Source organism: Gastrolobium bilobum, unplaced genomic scaffold (genome assembly GCF_033153095.1).
Source record: "Gastrolobium bilobum isolate Gb01-03AN ecotype WA unplaced genomic scaffold, APGP_CSIRO_Gbil_v1 utg67590, whole genome shotgun sequence".
In the NCBI taxonomy this organism is placed as follows: domain Eukaryota; kingdom Viridiplantae; phylum Streptophyta; class Magnoliopsida; order Fabales; family Fabaceae; genus Gastrolobium; species Gastrolobium bilobum.
In genome coordinates, this window is record NW_026899085.1 from 1 (window position 1) to 26,375 (window position 26,375).

The 26,375-nt window shown below is 37.3% G+C and overlaps 1 protein-coding gene across 1 annotated transcript; it reads right to left on the minus strand.

Annotated features, from left to right (window-relative positions):
- Window positions 1–7,720: 7,720 nt before the first annotated feature.
- On the minus strand, window positions 7,721–19,691 carry LOC133287099 (cell division control protein 6 homolog B-like). Its single transcript, XM_061484657.1, has 18 exons — window positions 19,467–19,691; window positions 16,713–16,817; window positions 16,543–16,621; window positions 15,897–16,117; window positions 15,060–15,134; window positions 14,887–14,987; window positions 14,620–14,726; window positions 14,409–14,468; window positions 14,155–14,228; window positions 13,892–13,942; window positions 10,661–10,710; window positions 10,036–10,171; window positions 9,422–9,511; window positions 8,729–8,791; window positions 8,543–8,638; window positions 8,321–8,410; window positions 8,097–8,196; window positions 7,721–7,917 (listed from the first exon to the last, which is right to left on the minus strand). Exons 2-17 carry the CDS (start codon window positions 16,800–16,802, stop codon window positions 8,155–8,157), a joined length of 1,425 nt encoding a protein of 474 aa, XP_061340641.1. The 5' UTR covers window positions 16,803–16,817; window positions 19,467–19,691; the 3' UTR covers window positions 7,721–7,917; window positions 8,097–8,154.
- Window positions 19,692–26,375: the final 6,684 nt, after the last annotated feature.

The window sequence follows — 26,375 nt, forward strand, 5'->3', positions numbered from 1 at the left end:
AAAACTATAAAAGAAGATTTGTATATTATTGGATTGTATCATATTTGTACAAGAGTTCTCTATTTAAAGAGATTAGAAAAACCTAATGGGCTAAGCCCAAATACACTGATAGAGTATTCTAGAGTATTCTATTACAAAATAATAATAAAATATTCTATTATTTACAATACTCCCCCTCAAGCTTAGGAATGAATATTTATCATTCCCAGCTTGGTAGTAAGTTCCTGAAATCTATCATTAGGAAGACCCTTGGTTAAGACATCAGCCAATTGACGACCAGAAGGAATGTATGGAGTAGTGATCAGTCCACTGTCTAATTTCTCTTTAATGAAGTGGCGATCAATCTCAATATGTTTGGTTCGATTGTGTTGAACTGGATTGTGGGCTATACAAATAGCTGACTTGTTATCACAAAGTAACTTCATAGATCCTTCATATCTCACCTTGAGATCATCTAAAATGATTTTCAACCACAATAACTCACAGATACCTTAAGCCATAGCTCGAAATTCTGCTTCTGCACTTGATCTAGCAACCACATTTTGCTTTTTACTTCTCCATCTTATAAGATTTCCACAGAGAAACATACAATATCCCGAAGTAGACTGTCGGTCAGTCACGGATACAGCATAATCGGCGTCTGTATAAACTTCTAAGGATAAGTTTCCTCCTCTCTGGAACAATAGTCCTCTCTACTTGGTGTGCCTTTCAGATATTGGAGAATCATGTCCACAGCTTGCAAGTGTTTCTCCCTCGGATCATGCATAAATTGACTAACAACACTAACTGCATAAGCTAGATCAAGTCTAGTATGAGCTAGATATATCAATCTGCCCACTATTTGTTGATATTGTCCTTTGTCAACTGGAGAGCTCACATTTTCACTTCCTAGTCTGTGATTCTGCTCAATCGGAGTACTGGAAGGTTTACACCCAAGTTTTCCTGCTTCTTTAAGGAGGTCAAGAACATACTTCCTTTGACAAATAAATATCCCTTGCTTCGAATGAGCAACTTCTATCCCAAGAAAATATTTCAGTTTTCCAAGATCTTTAACTTCAAATTCAGCAGTCAGTCTTTTTTTCAGAGCACATTTCTCACCTATATCATCCCCTGTTATAATAATGTCATCAACATAAACTAGAAGGATAGTGGTCTTACCTTCCTGAGAATGTTTAAAGAAAAGTGTATGATCCCCTTGGCTTTGCTTGTATCCCAATGAAAGCATGACTTTGGTAAATCTTCCAAACCAAGCACGCGGGGATTGCTTCAAACCATACAACGCCTCCTTTAACCTGCAACCTTTATTATCTCCATTTGTAGAGTTAAATCCTGGTGGAATCTCCATGTAAACCTCCTCTTCTAATTCACCATTGAGAAAGCCATTTTTCACATCAAATTGGTTCAAATCCCAGCTAAAATGAGCAGTGAGGGACAATAGAACTCTTACAGTGTTCATTTTGGCCACTGGAGCAAATGTTTCTTCGTAATCAATGCCATAGGTCTGTGTGTATCCCTTGGCTACCAATCGAGCTTTATACCTCTCAAGAGTCCCATCAGAATTATACTTCGGAGTATACACCCATCTGCACCCTATTGTCCTTTTTCCATTTGGCCTGTCAACAACTTTCCATGTATTATTCTTCTCCAATGCATTTATCTCCTTATGCATGGCTTCAACCCAATTATCATCCTTTAATGCTTCATGTACTGATTTCAGGATTGAAATGGAGTCAAGTGTTGTAATAAAACTTCTATGTTGCATAAAAAGATTCTTAGAGGAGACAAAATGAGAAATAGGGTGTTGGGTACAAGACATTTTCCCTTTTCTTACAGCAATGGGTAAGTCATCAGAATTAATATCAGGCTCAGGAATAAAAGTAGTGTGTTCAGTACTTACCAGCAGTTCGGGCAATTGCAGCTGCTGTTGGGGCAGTGTGGGTTGTTTCTTCCTTTGGTACAATAGTTTGGGTGTCCCAGCTTTGCGTACTTTCTGTCTATCAATAGGAGGCATGTCACATGAGGAATCAGATGAATTTTCAACCTCAGCAATTAAGTATTCCTTCTCATTGTCATGTAGTGTAACTACTAGAGTAGAAGATGTAGGTAACAGAAAGGGAGACTCAGACTCGAAGAAAATGGATGAAGCTTCTACACTATTCTCCCCCTGAAGCTGAGGGTGTAGAAATTAAGACTCAGATTCATGGAAGCTAACATCTATAGAGACAAAGAATTTACGACTTAGAGGGTGGTAACATTTGTATCCTTTCTTGTTGGGAGCATAACCAAGGAAGACACACTTAAGGGCTCTAGGTTCTAATTTACTTTGATGTTGTTTATGGATATGGACGAAGGCAACACATCCAAAGATACGAGACTGGAGACTTTGCATAATTGGAACAGAAGGAAAAAAAGAGGTCATGATATCAACAGGACTTACGTGGCCAAGGACACTGGAAGGCAAGCGGTTGATCAAATAGGCTGCAGTTAATAAGGCTTCTCCCCAGTAAGAGTTGGGTACAGATGTCTGAAATAATAACGCTCTGGTGACTTCAAGCAAATGTCGATTTTTTCTTTCAGCAACCCCATTCTGTTGAGGGGTATCCACGCATGTGAGCTCATGAATCATACCCTTATCTAAAAGGGGTTGTGACAGACGCTGGTTGACATACTCCGTACCATTGTCAGATCTTAATCTCTTAATATTTTTACCAAACTGTGTCTCAATCATTTGATAAAATCGAATAAACAATTCTGGTACTTCTGACTTGTCTTTCATCAAGAATATCCATGTCACCCGAGTGCAATCATCAATAAAAAATAAACCACCTAGCACCTGAAATATTATGTACTTTAGAAGGGCCCCAAACATCTGAATGGATAAGAGTAAAAGGCTCAATGCTCTTTATTGAACTTGAAGGAAAGGGCACGCGGTGGTGTTTCGCAAGCTCACAAACATCACAATAGAAAGAGTCAATTTCCTGATCATTAAACAAAGAAGGAAACATTGACTTTAATAAGCCAAATGACGGGTGCCCCAGGCATTTGTGATGAAGCCAAATCTGTGAGAATGAAGTAGACGGGTGATGACTCATCAATAATTGATTCCCGGTATCCCTTGTAGCAGCATACTCTGGAATGAGATAGTACAACCCACGTTGCTCCTTAGCAACTCCAACCGTCTTCCCCGTGGTGATATCCTAAATAACACAATGGGTAGGAAATAAGTGACAGCACAATTCATGTCAATTGTAAGCTTATAAGTGGAGATAAGATTAGTATAGAGCTGAGGAACATAAGAGCATTCTTTAAAAATAAGGAAGGTTGAATTTGAATGTTACCAGAACCCATAACTAATTTCTGGGATCCATCAGCTATAGCTATAGTATGGATACCACTAGTAGGGTGATATGAAAGAAAAGAATCTGCTAGACAGGTCATATGATCAGTTGCACCAGAATCCATAATCCATGAATTTTTGAAATCAGTGCAAGATGTAAGAAGAGATGTAGGGTGTGTGATCTTACCAAACATAGTTGATCAGAAAAAAAATTCTTTTTTTTTTAACAGTGCGCGTGAACATTCCCGATGAATAACGCGTGAACAGTACCGGTGAACAGTAGCGATGAACAACACCGTAAACAGTAGCGATGAACAGTACCGGTGAACAATAGCGATGAACAGTAGCGATGAACATTATCGTGAACAATTTTTTTTTTGATCTATTCCGGTCGTCTGAAAAAGAAACCTCCGTAGAATGATAAATCTGAGAAAATGGAGTGAAACGGGGTCCTCACGGTCCAAAAGGTCCCCGGAAATTTTTTTTCCAGCGGCGGCTTTGTGGCGACGAGAGGCAAATAGGGTTTGGTTTTTTAAAAGCGATGATTTGCAGAAGCAGAGCCCTCAGAATCGAGAGCTCTGATACCAACTAGAAAAGAAGATTTGTATATTATTGGATTGTATCATATTTGTACAAGAGTTCTCTATTTAAAGAGATTAAAAAAACCTAATAGGCTAAGCCCAAATACACTGATAGAGTATTCTATTACAAAATAATAATAAAATAATTCTATTATTTACAACACTAAAGCACCACCTAAATATACATATACAAGCACCCTCACCTGTAACTGTGATCATCCAAAAGGCTCTGACCAATACTACGGTCCTCAGGCAAAAGCATCGTCATTTGTGAAAGGACCTGAAGGAAGATTTTAGTGAATTAATGAAGCATAGTAATATTTCATGATGCCTTTTGCTTTTATTGGAGAAAATATAGACACAAACTTACATCTGGAGATACTTTTGGAGGATTACGGTGGTAGCTATCATTGTATTGACTAGATATCCTATACAGCTGCTGGACACTCAGGATCTGGAGAAGCAGAACCAGAAGATGGAGGGAGAAAAATAGAAGGGAAAAGGACATGAGAGAAGAAACATATAGACTGTAAAAGATATTGGGATGTAGTGTGAGAAAGAGACAATGATTTCGTGACCATGCATATATCAATACCCTTAATCTTCTTCTATTTCATCCCTGTGGATTATATGCAGCATCTGAATTTCAGTCCTAGCAGTACCCTCATGCACCCCCTAAGTTAATGACATTAACAATTTGGACAACCAAGTCAACAGCTACTTGCTAAAACATATGAATCCTTAAGTCATGAGCTGCAGCTCAATTGATACTGGCCTACTCTTTAAGATTGGGGTGTGATCATTATGTAGGAAGTTCCACTTATCCCACTTAGCTACCCAGGTGAAAGCGACCATAGAAATCCTAGTAACTGTATGAGGCCTAACACACACACGGAGCTTGAGATGGATAAATACTTATAGGGCACTCATTAGCGATCTTCTCATAGGAAAGACCATCCTTACTATAAATAACCTGCTTATAAAAATAACATCCATTTACGTCTCACGTTAATTTGTTTAAGCATGATTTTCTTTATATAAGCGATACTACAGGCACTTTGTATGAGAAAGACAACTGTAATTACTTAGTATGAGTATAAGCATTAGGCTAGATCTAAAAGTAAAAGCAGATTCCCTCAATCCTTTAGCTTTACTGGATTTATCCTGTATTATCAAACCTAATCATAAAACTCTTCAGATTTTATCTGAGGGAAGATATTATCCACCTCTTCAGAGAATGCTCGTGGGCCAGAGATATTTGGGAAAGTCTTGTTGATATAAGGAGTAATCCTTACTTCAATATGGGCTTATATGACTGGCTAAGCTCTAACATAAAGCAGAGGACTCCTTAGGGCTCCAACCAATATTGGACTCTAGTTTTTGGCATCACTTGTTGGATGATTTGGTTAGACTTTGAGGGTAATAGTTTATAGCCTCCAAATCTTATTTATCGGGTCTTATCTTTCGTCAACAATATGGAGTATGCAGATAACCCTTTAACGATGACAGAGTTGCTGAAGAAAGGGTGTGAGCCTCATAAACCCTTTCACAATATGGTTAGAAGGATACAAGATTTCATGAACAGACCATGGAGAATTGTGGTTGCGCATACTTTCAGAGAGGGGAATCAAGTTGCTGATTGTTTGGCTAACTATGCTAATCCAAATGATTCAGAGACTCATATTTTTGTTGACCCTCCTCAGGGCTGTAGGGACATCATTAGAAGGGACTCCATGGGGGTTGATATCCCCAGACTAGTCCGTAGTTAAATCTTTGTACCGTTTACTTTCCTTATTATCCAAAATAAAAAAGCATGTATGAAAAAAACTACTTACGAATTGAAAAGGTTCATATTAATGATTGAGAATGTTTGTCTGAAGATCTTTTGGATTAAAATAGGAGGCACCTGAAATCCAAAAGAATATATCATGTTTAAGCAATTTTCAGAAATCACATGAACAAGTCTAACATGGAGATAATTGCTTAATATTTGGTAGTTCATAAATTGAAATTTCACTTCTTACAAAGTTCTCTTTTAGTGTATTGAGGAGCACATTGAGGGTTTCAATAATCCTCTCCCAGTAAACCATCGGGTCATCTTTAGAGGATTTCCTAGATAGTAAATCATCATCTAATGATATTGCTTGCCTGTATATCAGCAATGCTATTTGAATAAGGAACAGAATAAAAAGCACGTATGTGACTAAAAACAATATGTAACAACAAATTACTTTTTCGATCATCCTCGTCGGATCAGGGAAACTTGGTTTGGGAAAGAAGATAAAAAAAGAAGAAGAAAAAGAACGATTGACATTTCAGATCTAGTTCTATATCTAGGTAGCAATGAGTTTTTGTTTTGTTTTTTGTTTGTTACACATCAAACGACATTTTTCGTGTGTAATTTTTTTTAAAAAAAAAATGTAGTTACCCCTCTGACCTGGGAGTCACGAGTTCAACAGGGAAGTTTCGGAGATCAGAGGGGTCAACGTGCATGCAGGGTCTAACTGCTGACCCCAACCCTAAGAGAGAGAAGGTTAGTGACCCGACAGGGTTGACCATGGGACGGGACGAGATTTTAAAACACTGCTTAAAGGATTCAAAATACTTTTTCTTAGTTAAAATATTATTAATATTTTCATTTTTATTAAAGAGTAAAGCCCATTTTGGGTCCCTAACAAAAAACACAGTTTTCACTTTTGTCCCTTACAAAAAAAAATACTCATATTATTCCTTTTTGAGGTACTAAATTGGATCTTCATTGAATTTATAAGGGATTATATTTTCAGAGAACAGAAATTACAGAGAAACTAAAAGTTAACTTATAAAGGACAAAAGTAGAAACGATTACTCTTTACCATTGCTACGAAGTTATAAGTCTCCATTTCATCTTTTCAAAATTTAAAATCGATGGTTGGGATATTAATCAAAACTAGTTGTTACTTCTTCTCACACTAATTTGAATAACTCCTTTACCATTGCTACGAAGTTACAAGTCTGTTTATTTGAGAGAGACACTAATTTGTATAAAGATTAATAAAGGAGTATTTCAGTTAATAAAAATGTGACATAAGGTTAATAAACATGAGAAAAAAGGAGTATAACAGAATTTATAGAGAAAACATAAAAAGTTGATTAAAACATGACATCTTTTCATCTTCGTTGAATTTATGAGAAATTATATTTTTCAAAAACTGAAATTATAGAGAAACTAAAAGTTAACTTATAAAGGACGAAAGTAGAAACCATTACTCTTTACCATTGCTACGAAGTTATAAGTCTCCATTTCATCTTTTCAAAATTTAAAATCGATGGTTGAGATATTAATCAAAACTAGTTGTTACTTCTTCTCGCACTAATTTGAATAACTCCTTTACCATTGCTACAAAGTTACAAGTCTGTTTATTTGAGTGGGACACTAATTTGTATAAAGATTAATAAAGGAGTATTTCGGTTAATAAAAATGTGACATAAGGTTAATAAACATGAGAAAAAGGAGTATTACGGAATTTATAGAGAAAACATAAAAAGTTGATTAAAACATGAAATCTTTTCATTTTTTTAAATAAATTTATTTAAAAAACATTTGATAAAAATTATTTATTTTCTAATGAAAATTAATGAAATCCTAAAATTAATTATAAATGATAAAATTGATGAACCAATAAATATGAAAACACTTGTTTACCAAAAAAAATATGAAAACACTTTGAATGATTATATTACCAATAAATATTAAATCCAAAAATAAATATAATGATTTAATTGAGTCAAAATCCTAAAATACAATTACAAATCGCTCTTTATCCCAAATTGATGAAGTTTAAGAATTTCTACAATATCAATATTATATTATTTGCAATGCTTTCTTCTATTGCTATTATTCGTTCTTGAAAAAAAAAAAAAAAAATCCTCCGTAGCTGAAAATTCTGCTACTGTATGTTTCATCGAGTATATCCACTTCATACAATGAGGACAACAGTCTGACCCAAATGAACTAACCTGCATATGCACCAAGAAACCAAGTATTAGAAGTTTGGCAAAAAATGTGCAGTGAGAGGCATTGAAAAGAAGGCCAAAGATACATCTAAAAGCAAGTTACATATAAATCCGAAGAAAAAAGGAGAGAAACGAAGAGAGAGGGACGGAGGGGGGGGGATGTACAAGCAAAAGCTTCCAACCTTAATCTATGGAAGAATCTACAGTCTCACATCAAGCTGAATGAAAACCACCAGTCTATCAGCAGAAACATTTAAGACAGTTTTGAAAAAAACGGATTCCCTGTGTCATGGAATTTAATTATGGCAAAGAAATTATTTTTCAGATGAGATACCAATCCAAACAAAGTAAATTAAGAGATAATCAAAATATGAAGATACGAGGTTTCAAGGGACTAAGAGACTACCTGCAATGCAAAAGTAATATCACCCTCATCTACTTTGGGTGTCACTCTTTTCAATTTATCCTCTCGGGATTGTCCTAGTTTAATCAGCCCCTGCAGTTATATTTCATCATTTACCTATGATCACATCCCCTCGTTGATAAAGCACTCCTTAATATGAAAATTCATCCACTGACAGAGAAAGCCACATCTAGAAATTCATAAATCGAGCATTGTTTCAGATACCTGACCACTCAGCACTCTGCACATGTTTGAAAACTCTAGGATCCCTGCCGGGGGAATGAGTGATGATTTGCATATCTCCATATAAGACTTATACAACTGCATCATGATTACAGTTTTAGAAATCAATATATAGGTTAGAATGGGTCAAACCCTTATATCATCCATATAAAGAGCTGCAAAGTATACCTCCCCAAGGATTGCATCTTTCTTGGCTCCACGGAATTGCTTCACCAAAGAGCAAAGTATAATCTGCAAAAAGTACAAATCCAGAAAAAAGTTATAAACAACAGTCAGTACCTAGTAAAAAAGTTGCTACTAAATTGGGTTTGGTTAGTTTCAGTATTCTGTTAACCAAGCAAAAAAGTTGGTTACATGTCTAGTTTGAGTATTCTATTAAACAAGTTATTAATAACTAGCTACCCTTAATATCGTATGAAGTTGTAACAAATGTTTCTTCACCTACCAATGAGATCACAGTTCACATGGTTAATCAATTTAGATCTCTATTTCTATCTTCTTTTCAAGCTTACTATTACGGCTCTGGGTTTAGGATTGATGGAGAGATTAAGATAATAGGAAGAAAAGAGTACCTTTATTGATTACAAATAAAGAATACTAGAGCTATGCTCTTCACAATGGAATTCTCCCTTCACACTAAAAAAAAAATCTTACTCAAAAACTAATTCTCCATAAGTGACTATAATAGGGGTTACGTCCCTTATATACACTTATCTCCCTCATACATCTCTAACATCTAACTGCCTTACATATCTTCATGACTAGGATAGTATCTGGCATAGATGACAGATTGTGTTACTTCCAGTAATGAGTCCCTTAGCTCACAACAGTTTATATAGCATATTCATAGTTCAAGGTTACCTGTTGATGATGTGGCAGAGATTGTATTGTATCCACCACCGGTGATCTATATGTCTTTGACAAGGCAAGAGCCATATGATCAACCCTTACCTACAATTTCATATGAGGGACTTAGGCCTTTAGCAATAAAAGGAGAAAGAGTGGATGACAGAGGAACTATATTTGTTTAGTAAATTTACATTTGTTGTGTGCTGGTACTTAGATGTTTCCAACTCAATAATAATGCAGGCTGTGATGAAAGAAAACAGTTCAAAACACCTACAAAATTAACTATATAGGATGCTATTATAGAATTAAGTTGCCTATATTTTGTACGACTAATAAGTCAATCAGACTAAAACTGATGCATCTAATTCTACTACAATAAATTGTAAATTACATTAAAATGTCTTCTAAAGTAGCCAGATGAATTTGAAACCTAGAACATAAATCTTGAAGAAGTGTATTCAATCCCATTAACAATGAATCAAAAGAGATGCATGATAAATGCAAATTTGTACTCATTTTACGTAATCCTTTCTTAAACTGTTCTCAACTTGGCTTTAGCGTAACACTATTTTTAATCCATTCGTGGGGAAGCACAGCAAATTTGAAACAAATTGTTGAGCACTTACAATATCAAATTCTTGTTTTTTCATAAAATCAGGAGCTGTAGCAAGACTTTGCTGGGAGGATGACTTCTCTTCCAATGAAGTATTCAAATTGCAGGCAGATTCTCTAATTTCTGCTTCTAGCATCTCTATTGCACTCCTGGAAAGAAAATAAACTATTAAAAAAGTAAAATGATTTTCTTCTGGATTTTGCTCTGGCTTAATTGCCAGAGCAAATCTTGAGTCAGTAATCATATCTTCTCCTGGAAGATGCCTAATATGTTCCAAGTTCAAGTTCAAATATTGTTATAGTTTAAGCTCAACCAAAACTAAGGATGAGTTCTGCATGTAATGAAGTTCTATTTCATTTTTTTTGTATGATAACTTGAGACAAATAAGCAGACATGAATACCAAAATCCAAGACCACACCTGCCCTTCAGAACTTCAAAGGGAAGGGAATGATCCAAGGCCTTTTTTGGCATCAGGAACATTGAACATAAGAAGTGAAGTTGTTTAAGCTTGAAAATATTTCAATCAATATCGATAGAGTGCATTTCAAATATAGTAAACAAAATTTGGATGCATTGTTTATCATGGGTGTTAAACCAATAAACAGTTAATAATAATAACAATGATAAAATGACTGACCTGCATATACAAAGAGCATTCCGCATATCTCCAGAAGCTGCAGCAACTTTCTGCAATGTGCACTGCCAGTCAGGCTCTACATATATATATATATATTGATTTCAAGATGGACTATAATATCTTTTTCTTATGCTCCTCTTATCATTAGTTTATTTATTGAAACCAATCTTGAAAAGACTACTTTGGAATTTAATGCATTTTTCCTTTTTCTCATTTCATCTAACTTCACTTTGTGGAATGAAGAAGAATGAGGCAAAAAAAATATAAAAGGAAGCACAGCCTTGCATTATTTTTCAATTACGCAACCAATCAACAGTATATTTGAATACGACTTTTACAAAGAGTATTACTTTAGAGCCTGTTGTAGCATTCTATCCCAATCTCTCTTAAGGATCGGAGTGGCAGAGGTAAAATTTGGTAATACTTCAAAAGCCAAAGTTAAATTCATGAGCTTGTTAACGCTGGGCACGCACCTCTTGCTTGCGTTTCTACCTACTTGCTTGCTTTCTAGCCCCGATGCCAATGCCCTTTCTGTTATCGAGTCTTTGCAATCTTTTGCCATTCCTCGAGTACTAGCACTTTGAAATGGTTAGACCCCTTTCTATCCACAGCCTTTGAGTCCGGTTGAGAAATAGCGGATTTGAGTACCGGGAAGTAAGTATGAGTAAGGTCTGGGTCTGGTTGAGTAACTCCGGATAGAGAGAGTCCTTCATTTCTAAAGTATGAATAAATAGTAGACATGTAGCTGCCTTTTAGGTATGGAATACCTGGCCGGGAAGCGTGAACGATAACATGAGTCTTTAAGGAAAGAGTGACCATGTGGGTTGTCCATTCTTTCTTTCGGGTACTCACTCAAAAATCATTGAATTGAATAAGGCTATTTGACTTAGGACTCCCTTACTAAGCTTTCAGGAAAGTCTGAGATCTCATTGTCTTCCTGAAGCCTTTTGAATCCTAAATTAACAGATAGAAGATAGATGTAGAGACTCATCCTTGATTCCTATCGGTCAGGCCCTTGAAGAACCCTCCACGAATTTTCGATAGTAGTTTACTAATCCAAGGAAGGAGTGATGCGAAAAATAGCTTTCTTTTGTACCCATTCACAAGAAAGAAGGGTCTCAAGCAGTGTGTTCATGGTCACTAATAACATAGTATTATCGGCATCAAAGAGCACGTGGGACAGGTGAAGGAAGGAAGGGCAGGATGAAGCAAGTAGCCAATCCCTTGCTGGTTTAAAATTGCAGCATCAGTATTCATCTTATAAACACCATGCATGGGGTGGGGCCTGCCAATAGGTGTTTGCACCATTTTTAGCTTATCCTTCTTATACTCTTCAAAGAAGCTGATTGCTTTGTTCACCACATCCACAGGATAGTTCTGTATGTCCTGAAACAGCAGCAAATTTATATTACTCCATAAAGCCCATGCAACTACTAGCACAAGTTCCAGCTGCTCTTCATCAAGACACTTCCTCATCTCCTTCACCCAATCTGAGAAGTTGAGAGCCTGCATCTGTTGAGTATGAAGGGCTAATGGGCAGAGTAGCCAAATGCCAGATGCCCGGGGGCAGCCCTTTAAAACATGAATGGTAGATTCAAGCTCCATTCCACATCTGTCACAAAGCAGGTCAACCTCCACTTTTCTTTTCCCATTTCACTCGTCTTGCATAAAAAAAAACCACCTAAATTCGACGATTGGTCGAGCGGATAAGTCAACTTCAAAGTGGATTTGTTGTGCGAAGAGTGCGTTATGACCCGTGGCCGCCTGCCTGGTCTGGTGGGGGCGGCTCCTCCGTTGTGGGTAAACGGGAAACCCGACTCTACGAACCCGAGGAAAGGCTGCACAGCAGTAGGGGCGTTAAGACCGGAGCTTTTTGTAGTGCTAGCAGGAATGCAAGTGAATGAATCTCATCCCCTAGGGAGTGAAGTGCTTACGCCCCTTTCGATTAGAGATAGGGGTGAAGCTGCTCGCTCGACTGTAAGAAGGAGAGGAGTAAAGCTAGCGCTTTAATAAGAATAGAAAGGTTAGGGGGCTGAGAAAAGCTTGTTGTCTACTTCTCGAGCCTTCATTGCCCCGTTATGTAACTTCCCTTCTTTAGTCCGTCCACGAGGCTGTAAAAAGAGAGATAGGGGCGGCTATATAGCAGGAGTCGTTTCGATTGTATGGCACGAGGTCCCTATGGACAAGGGGACAAGTGAATCATCGCTTTTGGGCACAGGCAGCCCTCTACCATCCATCCCATTGCATTCCATCGTCTCGTATTGTACTGTACCGTACCAAACCAGATACATCTATTGAGTGAGAGAAAGGTAGCTTCTCTATAGATAGATTCTTCATTTTTGATATGGATAGGGATCCCCAGATTCCCGTCACTACGGATTGATTGTCTCTACCTAACTACATGGTAGTGGTCTAGGGAGCGCAATTGCTAGAGCACGGGAGAATGAAGAGTAATGATTTCAGCAAGAGCAGTCGGGTGTAGTACTACTATAGTGAGTCCAGTGACTACTAGAGTAGAGTTGAGTCAAAAGGTATGGGATAGCAGCCTTTCCGAGCGAGCCTCTGGGATCTCCTGTAAACCCCCATGATGTGGTAAAGGGAGGATATTAGGGGAAGCAGTGAGTGGAGATTCCCCTGCAGAGAGCCGGATGAGGGGAGACCTTCACGTCCGGTTCGGATATCCCGACCCTACTATCATTATGCCTTTGCAATGTTACTTGGTTCAACTCTATTTGTGACCTTTTCTCGTATGTGGGACTCTATCTTCTTGGGTAGATAATAAATCGTCTTTCATTTGCATAGTTAGTAGTTTTTATAATAATAAGTCAAGTCAATAATAATAAATAATAATCGAACTGGAGGAGCGAAAAGCAAAGATGGCTTGGTAAGCAAGCAACCTGTTATCTAGGCGCCAACTCCCATTTCTTTCTCTTCTTTCTTTTTGAATGAGAGTTCATCAAAACAATTGCTAGATCGAGCACGCGACGCACATAGATAGTCTTAAGTTCAAGAGCGGGTTGTCTCCTCTTCATTTGGATAGTTAGTAGTCTTTATAATAATAAGTCAAGTCAATAATAATAAATAATAATGACACTGTAAATGCTCTAAGTTTCAAAATTCTTCATTAGCAAGAGAATTAATTAGTTTTTATTTGAGGCAAGATCCTTGGCAAAGACTATAAAAGATAACAGTAAATATAAACTTATCTGGACAAATCACAAGTGGACCTACCCTAGCACATAGTTCCAGTGCTTGATGTCGGAAGACAGTGTAAGGAAGTTCCTGATGGTGAGACAAAGAGCTATTAATAAATAATATTCAACCAGGAGAAATGTAACTTTTGGTTCAATTTTATTTTTTTCCTTCACCCGAGTCATAAAGAAGCAAACTTTTTAACAAAGCATCACACTGATAATTTTCTTCCAATAGACATGATTCAAGGTGAAAGTGGCACAACCCAATAACTGAAACAAGTTCAATAACAAAAATCTTACATTTAGCCTTTCTTCGAGAATCCTAAGGATCTGATCTTTAGAGTATGCCCTAAAAGTTACAACAATAGGCTTGCCTGGAACAGAACAAAGGGAAGAAATTAAAAAAGAAAAAAAGACAAAATAAAATAAAATAATAATAACATCCAATGTACCCAAGTAGAAGGCTAGCTTCATTAACCGAGGTCATTGAGACACGATATCCAAGAAAATGAAATGGAAATTCTTTACATAAACATATTGAATTATTTACTCACAATTTAATGATGTAAGCCTCGGAAGAAATCGATCAGCTAGGTCAATTGCATTTGCTACACCTGTATAAATAAGCACAATAAGTCCTGAAATGCCTAAACTGTATTACTTTTTTTGTTTTTTTTTGGTACATACCTAAACTGCATTACTAGTTAAGAACTTAAGAAAAATAACAAAGTCAGAAACAACAATTTTATTTTTATGAAAATTTACCTACTAATATACATCTGGAAAATGGGAAGGTAGTAAGCATGAAAAGATCATGGAGCACAGCTCTGTCTTTGGTTATTAGGTAATCTAATTCATCAGCTACTATCAATCTGTTACAACAGAGACACAGTCTTCAATAACATCCAAATTACAGAAACAAGCAGCAGTAGAAAATCATATATGCCTGTCAGACTAGACTTAATTTTATTATTATTTTTAAAAAGTAAATCTAGCGTGTGTCAAAGTTCAGGGCAAGGATATGTTTCTTACATCATGTTCTTGATAGATGATTTCTGAGAATATATGTTCTGAAGTTGTTGTAAGGGTGTGGCTGAAACCTTTTTTCCCCGTCCTTGGTTTAACCCAAGTATCTGCTAGAACAACCAGGTGGTCAGACAACTTAGTAGTGTTAACTTAGATAAAATGTGTTTTCACATTCCTACCTTAGTGAAAATATCAGATGTATTGGCAAGGGATGTACAATTTACAGATAAAATATCTGGCAGCGAGAAACCAGCCTGCAAATGAGGTTGTATTAGTTGAAGGAAAAAGATCTATAATAATGTGTTTCTTCAGCAAATTATATGCGACCATCAATCACATACAATGGGCAAGCACAACACATGGTTTTGTTCTCTATGATTTGTCAAGGGACTTTAAGAGCAGATATATCAAAAGGTATATTAGAAATAACAATCAAGGGCAAACCCCAATGCACAAGGCTCCCTGACTTGTGAGGATAGAGATGAGGGTCAATTGCACATAGCCTTACCATTGCAAAAAGATTATTTTTCTGACTCAAACCTGTGACCTTCCGGTCATAAGGAGCAATCTTACTGCTACTCCAAGGTTCACCCTCATTATACATAACAAATAACAATCAAGGGCTAGTTAAAAACTTCTTTTTAAACAAAAAAGAAAGAATTTCCAGTAGGGAATAACTTTCAACATGTATGCAACATCTGCATGATCATCAATCCATAAATGTAAAATATCCCAGAAATTTTAATGACCATGTAATCAAATGATACCGCTACAAATTGTATAAATCATTATACTAAACCCTCCCATAAATTTCTATTGGCATTTCATATCTGAAAAAACATAATATAATTAAGGCGGAAAGAACACATAACTTGACTGCAAAGTCATGTTCAAATATATACAACCACACACAATCACAATGAATTGTTTCCAGACCCTCATAGACACACCATCAGAGACCAGACTACGGCGTCAAAGACAGTAGAAAGAGCACAAAACCAACAAGTCGAGTATACCTCTGTAGCCCAGTTCATCAAAAGCTCTTTCACCCTCTCCATAGACAATGATTTCCCAGTTCCGGGACACCCACATACATACAGACTCCCAGCCTTCTCATGCTCAATGCACCGCTTGCAGAACCTCAAAACCACATCTTGCTCCTCATCGCGGCAACAAATTGTAGATGGTACAGTAGACAAGTGCAATGCCTCCTTCACCATCCTCAATTGCTCACCATCTATTTCTCAACACACCACATAAGAGATCAACTACCATACTACTAGAGCAATGCATGATTGTATACATACAAAAAATCTATTGATGGCTCAGCATTGAACTGGTCTGAACTAATTCTTACTGTTAGACAGTTCTGTTAAACTGTTCTACTGATACAACACTCTCAAACTGTTGTAACAGCTAAGAGATTCAGTTAGTTGCCATATGCAGCTAACAGTTATCCAACTATAAACATATGTATTGCTGTGTAAATCAAACAATTTATTCAGTTTTCAATATGAACAATTCAGAAGCATTTTATTATATCCCTGCACTTTCTCTAATATTTTCTCACACTTTCTGGGAAAGTTCTGATTCCATTACACATAAGTAAAAAACAATAAAGGAAGCTAATAAAGAAAAAACAAAGAAAGAAATGAGTCTCACCTTTGGGATTCCATTGGGGCTTCAAAGCTGCAGGTTTCAGCAATTCAGCTTGGTTTTCATCGATGCCAATTTTATTTCGCTGCAAATGATTAACGAGAAATCAATAAATTTCGGGAATTGAAACAACAGTGAATGTTGTAGAAATAGGAATAGATTGTATTGTGAAATACAGCTGTGGCAGTGCATCGGCGGGGCAATTTACGGTCAGGAGGGGAAGGGGCAGGAGATCTTGATCTGCGCTTGGCTGCAATTGCTGGCATTGGTGATGGTGAGAACTGATAAGAGAAGAGAGAAAAAGGTTAGGGCTAGAGCTTCAATATGGACCAGCCCACCCCACTCATCCCTAGCCTACTTGAGCTATGGATAAAAGCCCATAGGGCCAAAAAGCCCACAAAGCCTGTGGGCTAAGGCCAAGTGCCAACCCATAGGCATTTCAGAACAATTTTAGAAATCACATAAAGCACATGAATAATGCATTTTCACCTCTTTACTGGATTAATGCAATACAAAATTGTTCTAATAAATGAACACTTAACACTTTCCTCAAATATTCTATACAAAATACTGATTTTTCAAAATTTGATTTTTATAAGGAAGTAGTGTTTGCATAAACAAATATGCAACTGAAATGTATGCAAGATTTCACCCATTTGGGGGGCAAAAAAGAAACAAAACTCAAGATGAAGCAAAAGGCAGAATCAATAATTAATGAAAATAGGAGCAATAAAAGGTTATGTTTAGTACCTGAAAATAAATATATTAATCTGGGGCTAAATATAAGATAGAAAAAGTATGAAGAAAAATAAAATGGCACACACACAAGACACAATTCATTACATGATTTGTCAGAGTACCTACTCCACGGGCAAAGTAGACCAGCATCTATCAATCGAAATAGAGTACAAAGGTGTAAACTACTCAAACCTCTACCCCAATATACCCAATAATCCTCACAATATAATATACAAAATTGGGTATCTAGAAAAACTTGAGAAAATGTTTATATATCACACACAGTGTTCAACCAAAATGAATTCAAAGCCAATATATATATATATATGTGTGTTTGAGGCAGTTTGCAAATTCTAATTGGTAAATCTGGAAGCTGCACAATTGCAGTGGGGCAGCATGTCAAAAAATGCAAGATATGTAAAAACAAGACAATAAGTGGAGGCAATCAAAAGATGTGAATCCTTCTCAAAATATCTTTTAGTCAACAAAAGGGTGCACAATTTCGTGCTTTTTCTCTTATTTATTTATTTTATCATTGCTTTTATATTATAACAGGTGCTGGCAGCGTACATCATCTCCATTTTCCGACATGATACAACTAAAATGAATTAGAAAGAAAAAGGATAAGAGATTTGCATACTCTCACTGGCAGGAGTTCACAGAGGCAAACCAATTGTTGACAAAAATTCAAGAAGCAAAAGAAAATTGATCATAGAATCAAGAAGCACAACAGCAGCTGATGGTGATCATAAAGAAAGAACAAGACTTCTGCAGAAGTTGTATCTGCATATGCCCAAAAGAACAGAAACAACTTTGCTAGTTACTGTATACGCATGCACATCTTAGTCCATCAAACAGTGACCCAGTCTCTCACACATGCACTCTTATCTCATTATAAAAGATCCAAAATTGACAGAATTACTAAATTGTAAATCCATTTCCTCAATCCAGGAACATTAGCAATTAGTTTCTACGTAGGGATTGGTGTGGATAGGTCCATTTCGAGAATTGTGAATACAAAAATATATCATACCACTTAGACAAGTATTGAGGAAAAAGAGATGAATATGCCTCAATCAAAGCAAGGACAATTTGTGCAAAATTATACTTTATCAAAACAAAAAAAATGTTTATATTGATTCATTATGATAAGCATCTTTTTTTTACAGAAACTATTTTCTACTTCTAGTGTAGCCCCAAATTCAATATTTTCTACTTCTCATGTAACCCCAAAGTTGGTTTTATAAAATACTTAGGCTAGTGTCGTGACACACACACTCCACCAAGTAGACTGCTATGTTGATTGTCACCCACTTGTTTTGATATTTAAATTAGACAAATAGAGAAACATCCCTTCAGTATCTAAGACAAAGGGGGAAAATTTGACAGAAAATATAAATAAACAAGCATGTTCATTGCTAGCTCATAATATCACACAGACATAATTTTCTACTTGAAAAACCAGATTCTGATTTACTCACTTAACTTTTATGGTAATATCTCAAACAACATCATGAAGTAAGTTATTTACAGCTTTCCATTCACAAACAAACAACATACCCTAAAAGAGAGCACTTTCCATTCCCAAGTAAGGATAAGGAATTATAAATCAAAATGTCTTAGCATAGATCAGCTCAAGCCACACATACTTTTCCGTGTAGATCCAGGAGTACAGGAAAACTCCCTAATTGGATAACAAAACTGTACACTCAAACAAAGTCTTACCATCCAAACCTTTCATCAAACATAATGCAAGTTATAACCAAGTAAAAAAAAAAAAAAGAGGAGAGGGATAAATCACACAACTCAAGCATTTTCACAAGTTGCAGATCAATCCCAAATGTATGCACAGGTCATTGGAAATGAATTGGAGGCAATACAGCACAGTAACCGAAAGACCTCAGCATCAACACACACACACATACACACTCTCGATGATTCAGACCATACATCAAGCAGTTTGTGGGCACACACTATCCATGACTCAGACCATCCATCACGATGGACCAATTCAAACCAATAAAATAAAAAAATAAAAACATTTTGTACAAAATAGAGCAGTGACAATCACGATTTGCAAAAAGAGAGTGTGCAGAGCAAAAGCAAACCAATCAATCAATCATATCTTCTATGGAATCAGAACGCATACAAGATCGTGCAATCACAAATACAAAAAAAGAATGAGAACGAACCTAAATCCGAGCTTGTGCAAAAGAAGAAGAACGAACCCTAATCAGGTGTTTGGTCACCGAGAAAGAGTAGAAAAAGAGAAAGAAAAGTGTTTTTATGGTTAATGTCAAAAATGAATAAGGAAATGAGCATAGAAGCTTTGTTGTTGAGCGGGAAGATGATGTTGGCGCGCTCATTTTCATCTCATTTTCCCGCGCCATGGCCAAACGATTTCGCATCTCTTGGATCAGCTTTTACAGTTTTTTTGTTTATTTTAATTTTTCTACACAGCTAAGGATAATTTTCTTTTTCTTTTTTCATATAAAGAATTGAAATATAGTTTCTCATTTGTCTCATTCTATGCACAAAAAAACAAGTAGAACCTATATGTAAAAAATAAAAAATAAACGAGACAAATTATTTAATATAAGATAAAAGAAAAAAATTATTCTCGTGTTACATAACATAAAAAAAAAATTCACACAAATGAAATGATACTTGTCTCATTAACTTACTGATGCCTATTATGTAAGAATGAAGAGGAATAGTGGAAGATCCATATTTACCTCCAACAATGGCACACACATTAGTAAGAAAATGTAAGAATGAGATATGTTCTTCAGTAAAAGTAACCTGCAATATGCAAATCCAGTATAATACAATGATCAAAGAGCATGAAAGAGAATGAGAACAAGAGATGGAAAAAGACCTTATTGAAAAAAACAATAACTGGGACATGAGATAAAAAAACAAGAGAATGAAAATTATTCTCATGTTATATGAGATAAAAAAAATTTCTACACACCTTTCGATAACTATGTCATCTTCTTTTTTTTTCAGATGATGGAGCCTATAAATTTATCTCTACGACATAAGATAATTTGTCTTCTTTTAATATGTGATTAATAAAATCCAAGATAAAAAACTCCCCGTAAGAATAGTGGGAGAATAAACGAAGGCATATCATCTAAATATCCACTATATCCCCGTCAGGGAAAATTTTAAAATGAGCATGGTTGTTGACAAAAGAGTTATTTTGATTTGCATGCATGAACAGGGTTTGCGAATATTTACGAAAAATAAAGTAATGAGAAATCTTTATAAACAGTTTTTTTTTTTGGTATATATATATATATATATATATATATATATATTTATTTATTTATTTATTTAAAAATTAAAGCCAACTTGATTGCTTATTTCTAATTAACTCAAATATGATTAACTTTGATTGATTCATGTCAACAAATATAATTCCCTTGAATCAAATTTCATCACCCTAATAACACTATAATTAAAGAGGTGGAGATTCAGATGACATGCCTTCATTTATTCTCCCAATATTTTTATGGGGGAGATGAAATTTGGCAGTCCGGACGCATAAGGGATTGGGTGGGGTAGAGGAGAGAGAGAAAGAGAGATTGACGAGAGAGAAAAAATTAAAAAATAAGCACAATAAGTCCTGAAATGCCTAAAGTGTATTACTTTTTTTTTTTTTTGGTACATACCTAAACCTATGATTGAAATAGCGGCACTATAGTGCGCGATAGCGGTTCTGGTGCGGGTTGCGGCACCCAGCCCAACTTTCGCACCGCGACACCATAGTTTCCAGTAGCGAACGGTGGCGGCCGACAGCTCTTGCGGCGTTATCGAGCAGCTATAGGGAAAGGAAGAGGAGTTGCAGACGTCAATGGAGAAGACGAAACGTTGAAAGTATGGTGGCTGTGTTTATTAAATTAGATTATCATTTAAGGGTATAATGGAAAAAAGGCAGGATAAATGAAGGGTAAAATAGATATTTAACTTAAAAAGTCAAATTTTTTTAAAAACAAAACAAAAGTTTAAATTTAAATCAGTCATCACTCTGTCACATGCACATCTGCTACCCTGCTGTGGTGGGACCACACTCCTTGACATCTCCTTTTTCAGATAATAGTCTCTCTGCACGTTTTTTTTTCTTTCTTCATTGTTGATAATATATATTCAATTTCTCCATTTTAATAATTATTTTAAATTTTTTATGTCTTTTAAAAAAAGTTTTTTGAAAACGTGTAAATTTATAATTTAAATAAGGATATAAATTAAATTACAAAAGGGTTTGTTTTTAAACTTCTAAAAAAATTTCAAATTAGAATTAGAAAAAAAAAACTAGTTGTGATATATAATTTAAAAAAGTGTATAAAAGATATAAAATTTTCACATATTTCACTCACATGATATTAAGTATCAGTTTAAAGCATATAATTTTTAAATAAGAGTTTGTTTTATTAAAAATAAAAAAATGTTAGAATGTAAGTGTCAATAATCAAGAGAATAAAATAAAAAAATTAATTATATTACTTTTTACTAAATTTAATAAAAGATATAGTGAAAATATTTTCCAGTTTGAAGTAATATAAATGCAGATTACCAAAGATAAAATAAAGTATAAATGCATGTAAAAATATATATATTTACTTGCATTTTTTTTTTGCTGACGAAAAGAGAGGGAAATATTATCTTTTTCCCTCGTCTTTTTTATCGTCTTCCCCTAGTCTTTTGCTGAGAAGAAAAGAGGCAAATATGGTCTTCTATTAACGTCATCTTCTTTCCCTCTTCTTCTTTTCTTGGTCTTTGAAGATCCGAAACTGCATTTATATATTTATATGGGTGATTTCTTTTCCTAGTCTTTTGGGAGATTTCTAATCTTTTAGCATTTATATGTGGTATAATTTATTATAAATATTTATACGAACTTCACAGTAGCGGCTTTACCGCTATACCGCTATATCGTTTTTGGGGTCGACCGCTACCCGTTATTTAAAACTATGACCTAAACTGTATTACTAGTTAAGAACTTAAGAAAAATAACAAAGTCAGAAACAACAATTTTATTTTTATGAAAATTTACCTACTAATATACATCTGGAAAATGGGAAGGTAGTAAGCATGAAAAGATCATGGAGCACAGCTCTGTCTTTGGTTATCAGGTAATCTAATTCATCAGCTACTATCAATCTATTACAACAGAGACACAATCTTCAATAGCATCCAAATTACAGAAACAAGCAGCAGTAGAAAATCATATATGCCTGTCAGACTAGACATAATTTTATTATTATTTTTAAAAAGTAAATCTAGCGTGTGTCAGAGCCTCGTGTATCCCAAGGTTCTTTACATGGTATCAGAGCCTCGTGTCCCGGGTTCAAAATCTCGCCGCCTCTCACTTTCTCTTGTGGAATTTCTTAGCACAGGTAAGCTGGGCCTGTTGCATTGTCCACTTTCAAGCCCAATGGGCTTTTGTGGGAGGGGGCGTGTTGAGATATATAGTCCCACATTGGTTGTATGAGCAACTAATGTGGAGTTTATAAGGTCTTGGGCACTCCCACCCTTTGAGCTAGCTTTTGGGGTGATGTATCCCAAGGTTCTTTACATGGTATCAGAGCCTCGTGTCCCGGGTTCAAACCTCGCCGCCCCCCACTTTCTCTTTGTAGTTGAATTTCTTTGTTACCACAGGTAGGCTGGGCCTGTTGCATCATCCACTCTCCCTCGGCTTACCTTACAGTTCACGCCAGCCTGCAATTTTTTTCTCTCTCTCTTCGCCTTCACCTCCTATGGCTTCTTCTGATCCTCTTCCCTCCTCTGAACGGAGCTCCGTTATTGCTCCGTTCACCGGTGGCGGTCTTCTTCTTCTTACTTTTTCGTGCGGATTGTTTGGTCTTACCAGGCCGTCGGTTACTCGCATCATATCGTCGGTGAGCTCCACCACCGCATTGTCTGCGCAGAGCTTCTCCTCTCCGGCTCACTCTTTTTTTGCTCGGTCGAGGTTCATCCCTTCTCTGCCGAGATCGTCAAGTTTTGCTAGAAGGAGGTCGACACCGCGTCCGTCGAGATCTTCTCCGTTGCGAAATCAGCGTCATCTTTTCGTGTCATTAAGTGCATTAGGTGCTGCCTATAAGGTTTATTGCAAATTTGTTGACGCAGCAGAGAAGGTTTATATAAAATTTGTTGACGCAACAGAGAAGGTTTATATGAAATTTGTAAACGCAGCACAAAATGTTTATGTCAAATTTATTGAGGTAGTAGAGAATGTTTATTTAAAATTTGTGGATGCAGCCATAAACTTATGGGCTACTTCCCTCCACAAAGTGGGTGTCTTCGTTGTCGTCGGCATGGTGTGTTTGGGAGCAGTGATGTTGTTGAGGTACATAGGAGCAATATTATGGAGGAGGTACAGGTCTCCTCCTCCTCCTCCGGCTAAAGATCCTCCTCCTCCTCTGGCTAAGTGTTTAGGAGCTAGCTTTTGGGGTGGTGTGTCCCAAGGTTCTTTACATGGTATCAGAGCCTCGTGTCCCGGGTTCAAAATCTCGCCGCCTCCCACTTTCTCTTGTGGAATTTCTTAGCACAGGTAAGCTGAGCCTGTTGCATTGTCCACTCTTCAAGCCCAATGGGCTCTTGTGTGAGGGGGCGTGTTGAGATATATAGTCCCTCATTGGTTGTATGAGCAACTAATATGGAGTTTATAAGACCTTGGACACTCACACCCTTTGAGCTAGCTTTTGGGGTGGTGTATCCCAAGGTTCTTTACATGGTATCAGAGCCTCGTGTCCCGGGTTCGAATCTCGCCGCTCCCCACTTTTTCTTTATAGTGGAATTTCTTAGTTAGCACAGGTAGGCTGGGCCTCTTGCATCAACCACTCTCCCTCTGCTTACCTTACAGTTCACGCCAGCCTGCAATTTCTCTCTCTCTCTCTCTCTCTTTCTCTCTCTTCGCCTTCACCTCCTATGGCTTCTTCTGATCCTCTTCCCTCCTCTGAACGGAGCTCCGTTATTGCTCCGTTCACCGGTGGCGGTCTTCTTCTTCTTACTTCCTCGTGCGGATTGTTTGGTCTTACCAGCCCGCCGGTTACTCGCATCATATCATCGGTGAGCTCCACCACCGCATTGTCTGCGCAGAGCTTCTCCTCTCCGGCCCACTCTTTTTTTGCTCGGTCAAGGTTCATCCTTTCTCTGCCGAGATCGTCAAGTTTTGCTGGAAGGAGGCCGACGCCGCGTCCGTCTAGATCTTCTCCATTGTGAAATCAGCGTCATCTTTTCGTGTCATTAAGTGCATTAGATGCATTAGGTGCTGCCTATAAGGTTTATTGCAAATTTGTTGACGCAGCAGATAAGGTTTATATAAAATTTGTTGACGCAGCAGAGAAGGTTTATATGAAATTTGTAAACGCAGTAGAAAATGTTCATGTCAAATTTATTGAGGCAGTAGAGAATGTTTATTTAAAATTTGTGGATGCAGCCATAAACTTATGGGCTACTTCCCTCCACAAAGTGGGTGTCTTCGTTGTCGCCGGCATGGTGTGTTTGGGAGCAGTGATGTGTTTGAGGTACATAGGAGCAATATTGTGGAGGAGGTACAGATCTCCTCCTCCTCCTCCGGCTAAAGATCCTCCTCCTCCGGCTAAGTGTTTAGGAGCTAGCTTTTGGGGTGGTGTGTCCCAAGGTTCTTTACATGGTATCAGAGCCTCGTGTCCCGGGTTCAAAATCTCGCCGCCTCCCACTTTCTCTTGTGGAATTTCTTAGCACAGGTAAGCTGGGCCTGTTGCATTGTCCACTCTTCAAGCCCAATGGGCTCTTGTGTGAGGGGGCGTGTTGAGATATATAGTCCCACATTGGTTGTATGAGCAACTAATGTGGAGTTTATAAGGCCTTGGGCACTCCCACCCTTTGAGTTAGCTTTTGGGGTGGTGTATCCCAAGGTTATTTACATGGTATCAGAGCCTCGTGTCCCGGGTTCAAACCTCGCCGCCCCCCACTTTCTCTTTGTAGTGGAATCTCTTTGTTAGCACAGGTAGGCTGGGCCTGTTGCATCATCCACTCTCCCTCTGCTTACCTTACAGTTCACGTCATCCTGCAATCTCTCTCTCTCTCTTTCTCTCTCTTCGCCTTCACCTCCTATGGCTTCTTCTGATCCTCTTCCCTCCTCTGAACGGAGCTCCGTTATTGCTCCGTTCACCGGTGGTGGTCTTCTTCTTCTTACTTCCTCGTGCAAATTGTTTGGTCTTACCAGGCCGCCGGTTATTCGCATCATATCATCGGCGAGCTCCATCACCGCATTATCTGCGCAGAGCTTCTCCTCTCCGACTCACTCTTCTTTTGCTCGGCCGAGGTCCATCCCTTCTCTGCCGAGATCGTCAAGTTTTGCTGGAAGGAGGCCGACGCCGCGTCCGTCGAGATCTTCTCCGTTGCGAAATCAACGTCATTTTTTCGTGTCATTAAGTGCATTAGGTGCATTAGGTCCTACCTATAAGGTTTATATGAAATCTGTTGACGCAGCAGAGAAGGTTTATATGAAATTTGTTGACGCAGCAGAGAAGGTTTATATGAAATTTGTTGACGCAACAGAAAATGTTTATGTCAAATTTGTTGACGCAATAGTGAATGTTTATGTAAAATTTGTGGATGCAGCCAGAAACTTATGGGCTACTTCCCTCCACAAAGTGGTTGTCTTTGTTGTCGTCGGCATGGTGTGTTTGGGAGCAGTGATGTTGTTGAGGTACATAGGAGCAATATTGTGGAGGAGGTACATATCTCCTCCTCCTCCTCCGGCTAAAGATCCTCCTCCGGCTAAGTGTTTAGGAGCTAGCTTTTGGGGTGGTGTGTCCCAAGGTTCTTTACATGGTATCAGAGCCTCGTGTCCCGGGTTCAAAATCTCGCCGCCTCCTACTTTCTCTTGTGGAATTTCTTAGCACAGGTAAGCTGAATCTTTTGCTGGACCTGTTGCATTGTGCACCCAAGAATGAATATAGTGCCAAGAGATGGAACAGAGGCAGAGGAAATCTGTTTAAGTTACTGTTTCTTGGGAAAGAGAAGAGAGTTGTTACATTGGGTTCGAATTCAAAGAAGAGAAAATGGCTTCCGAGGTTGGATCCTAAAACTAGGTGGCCAAATGGTTG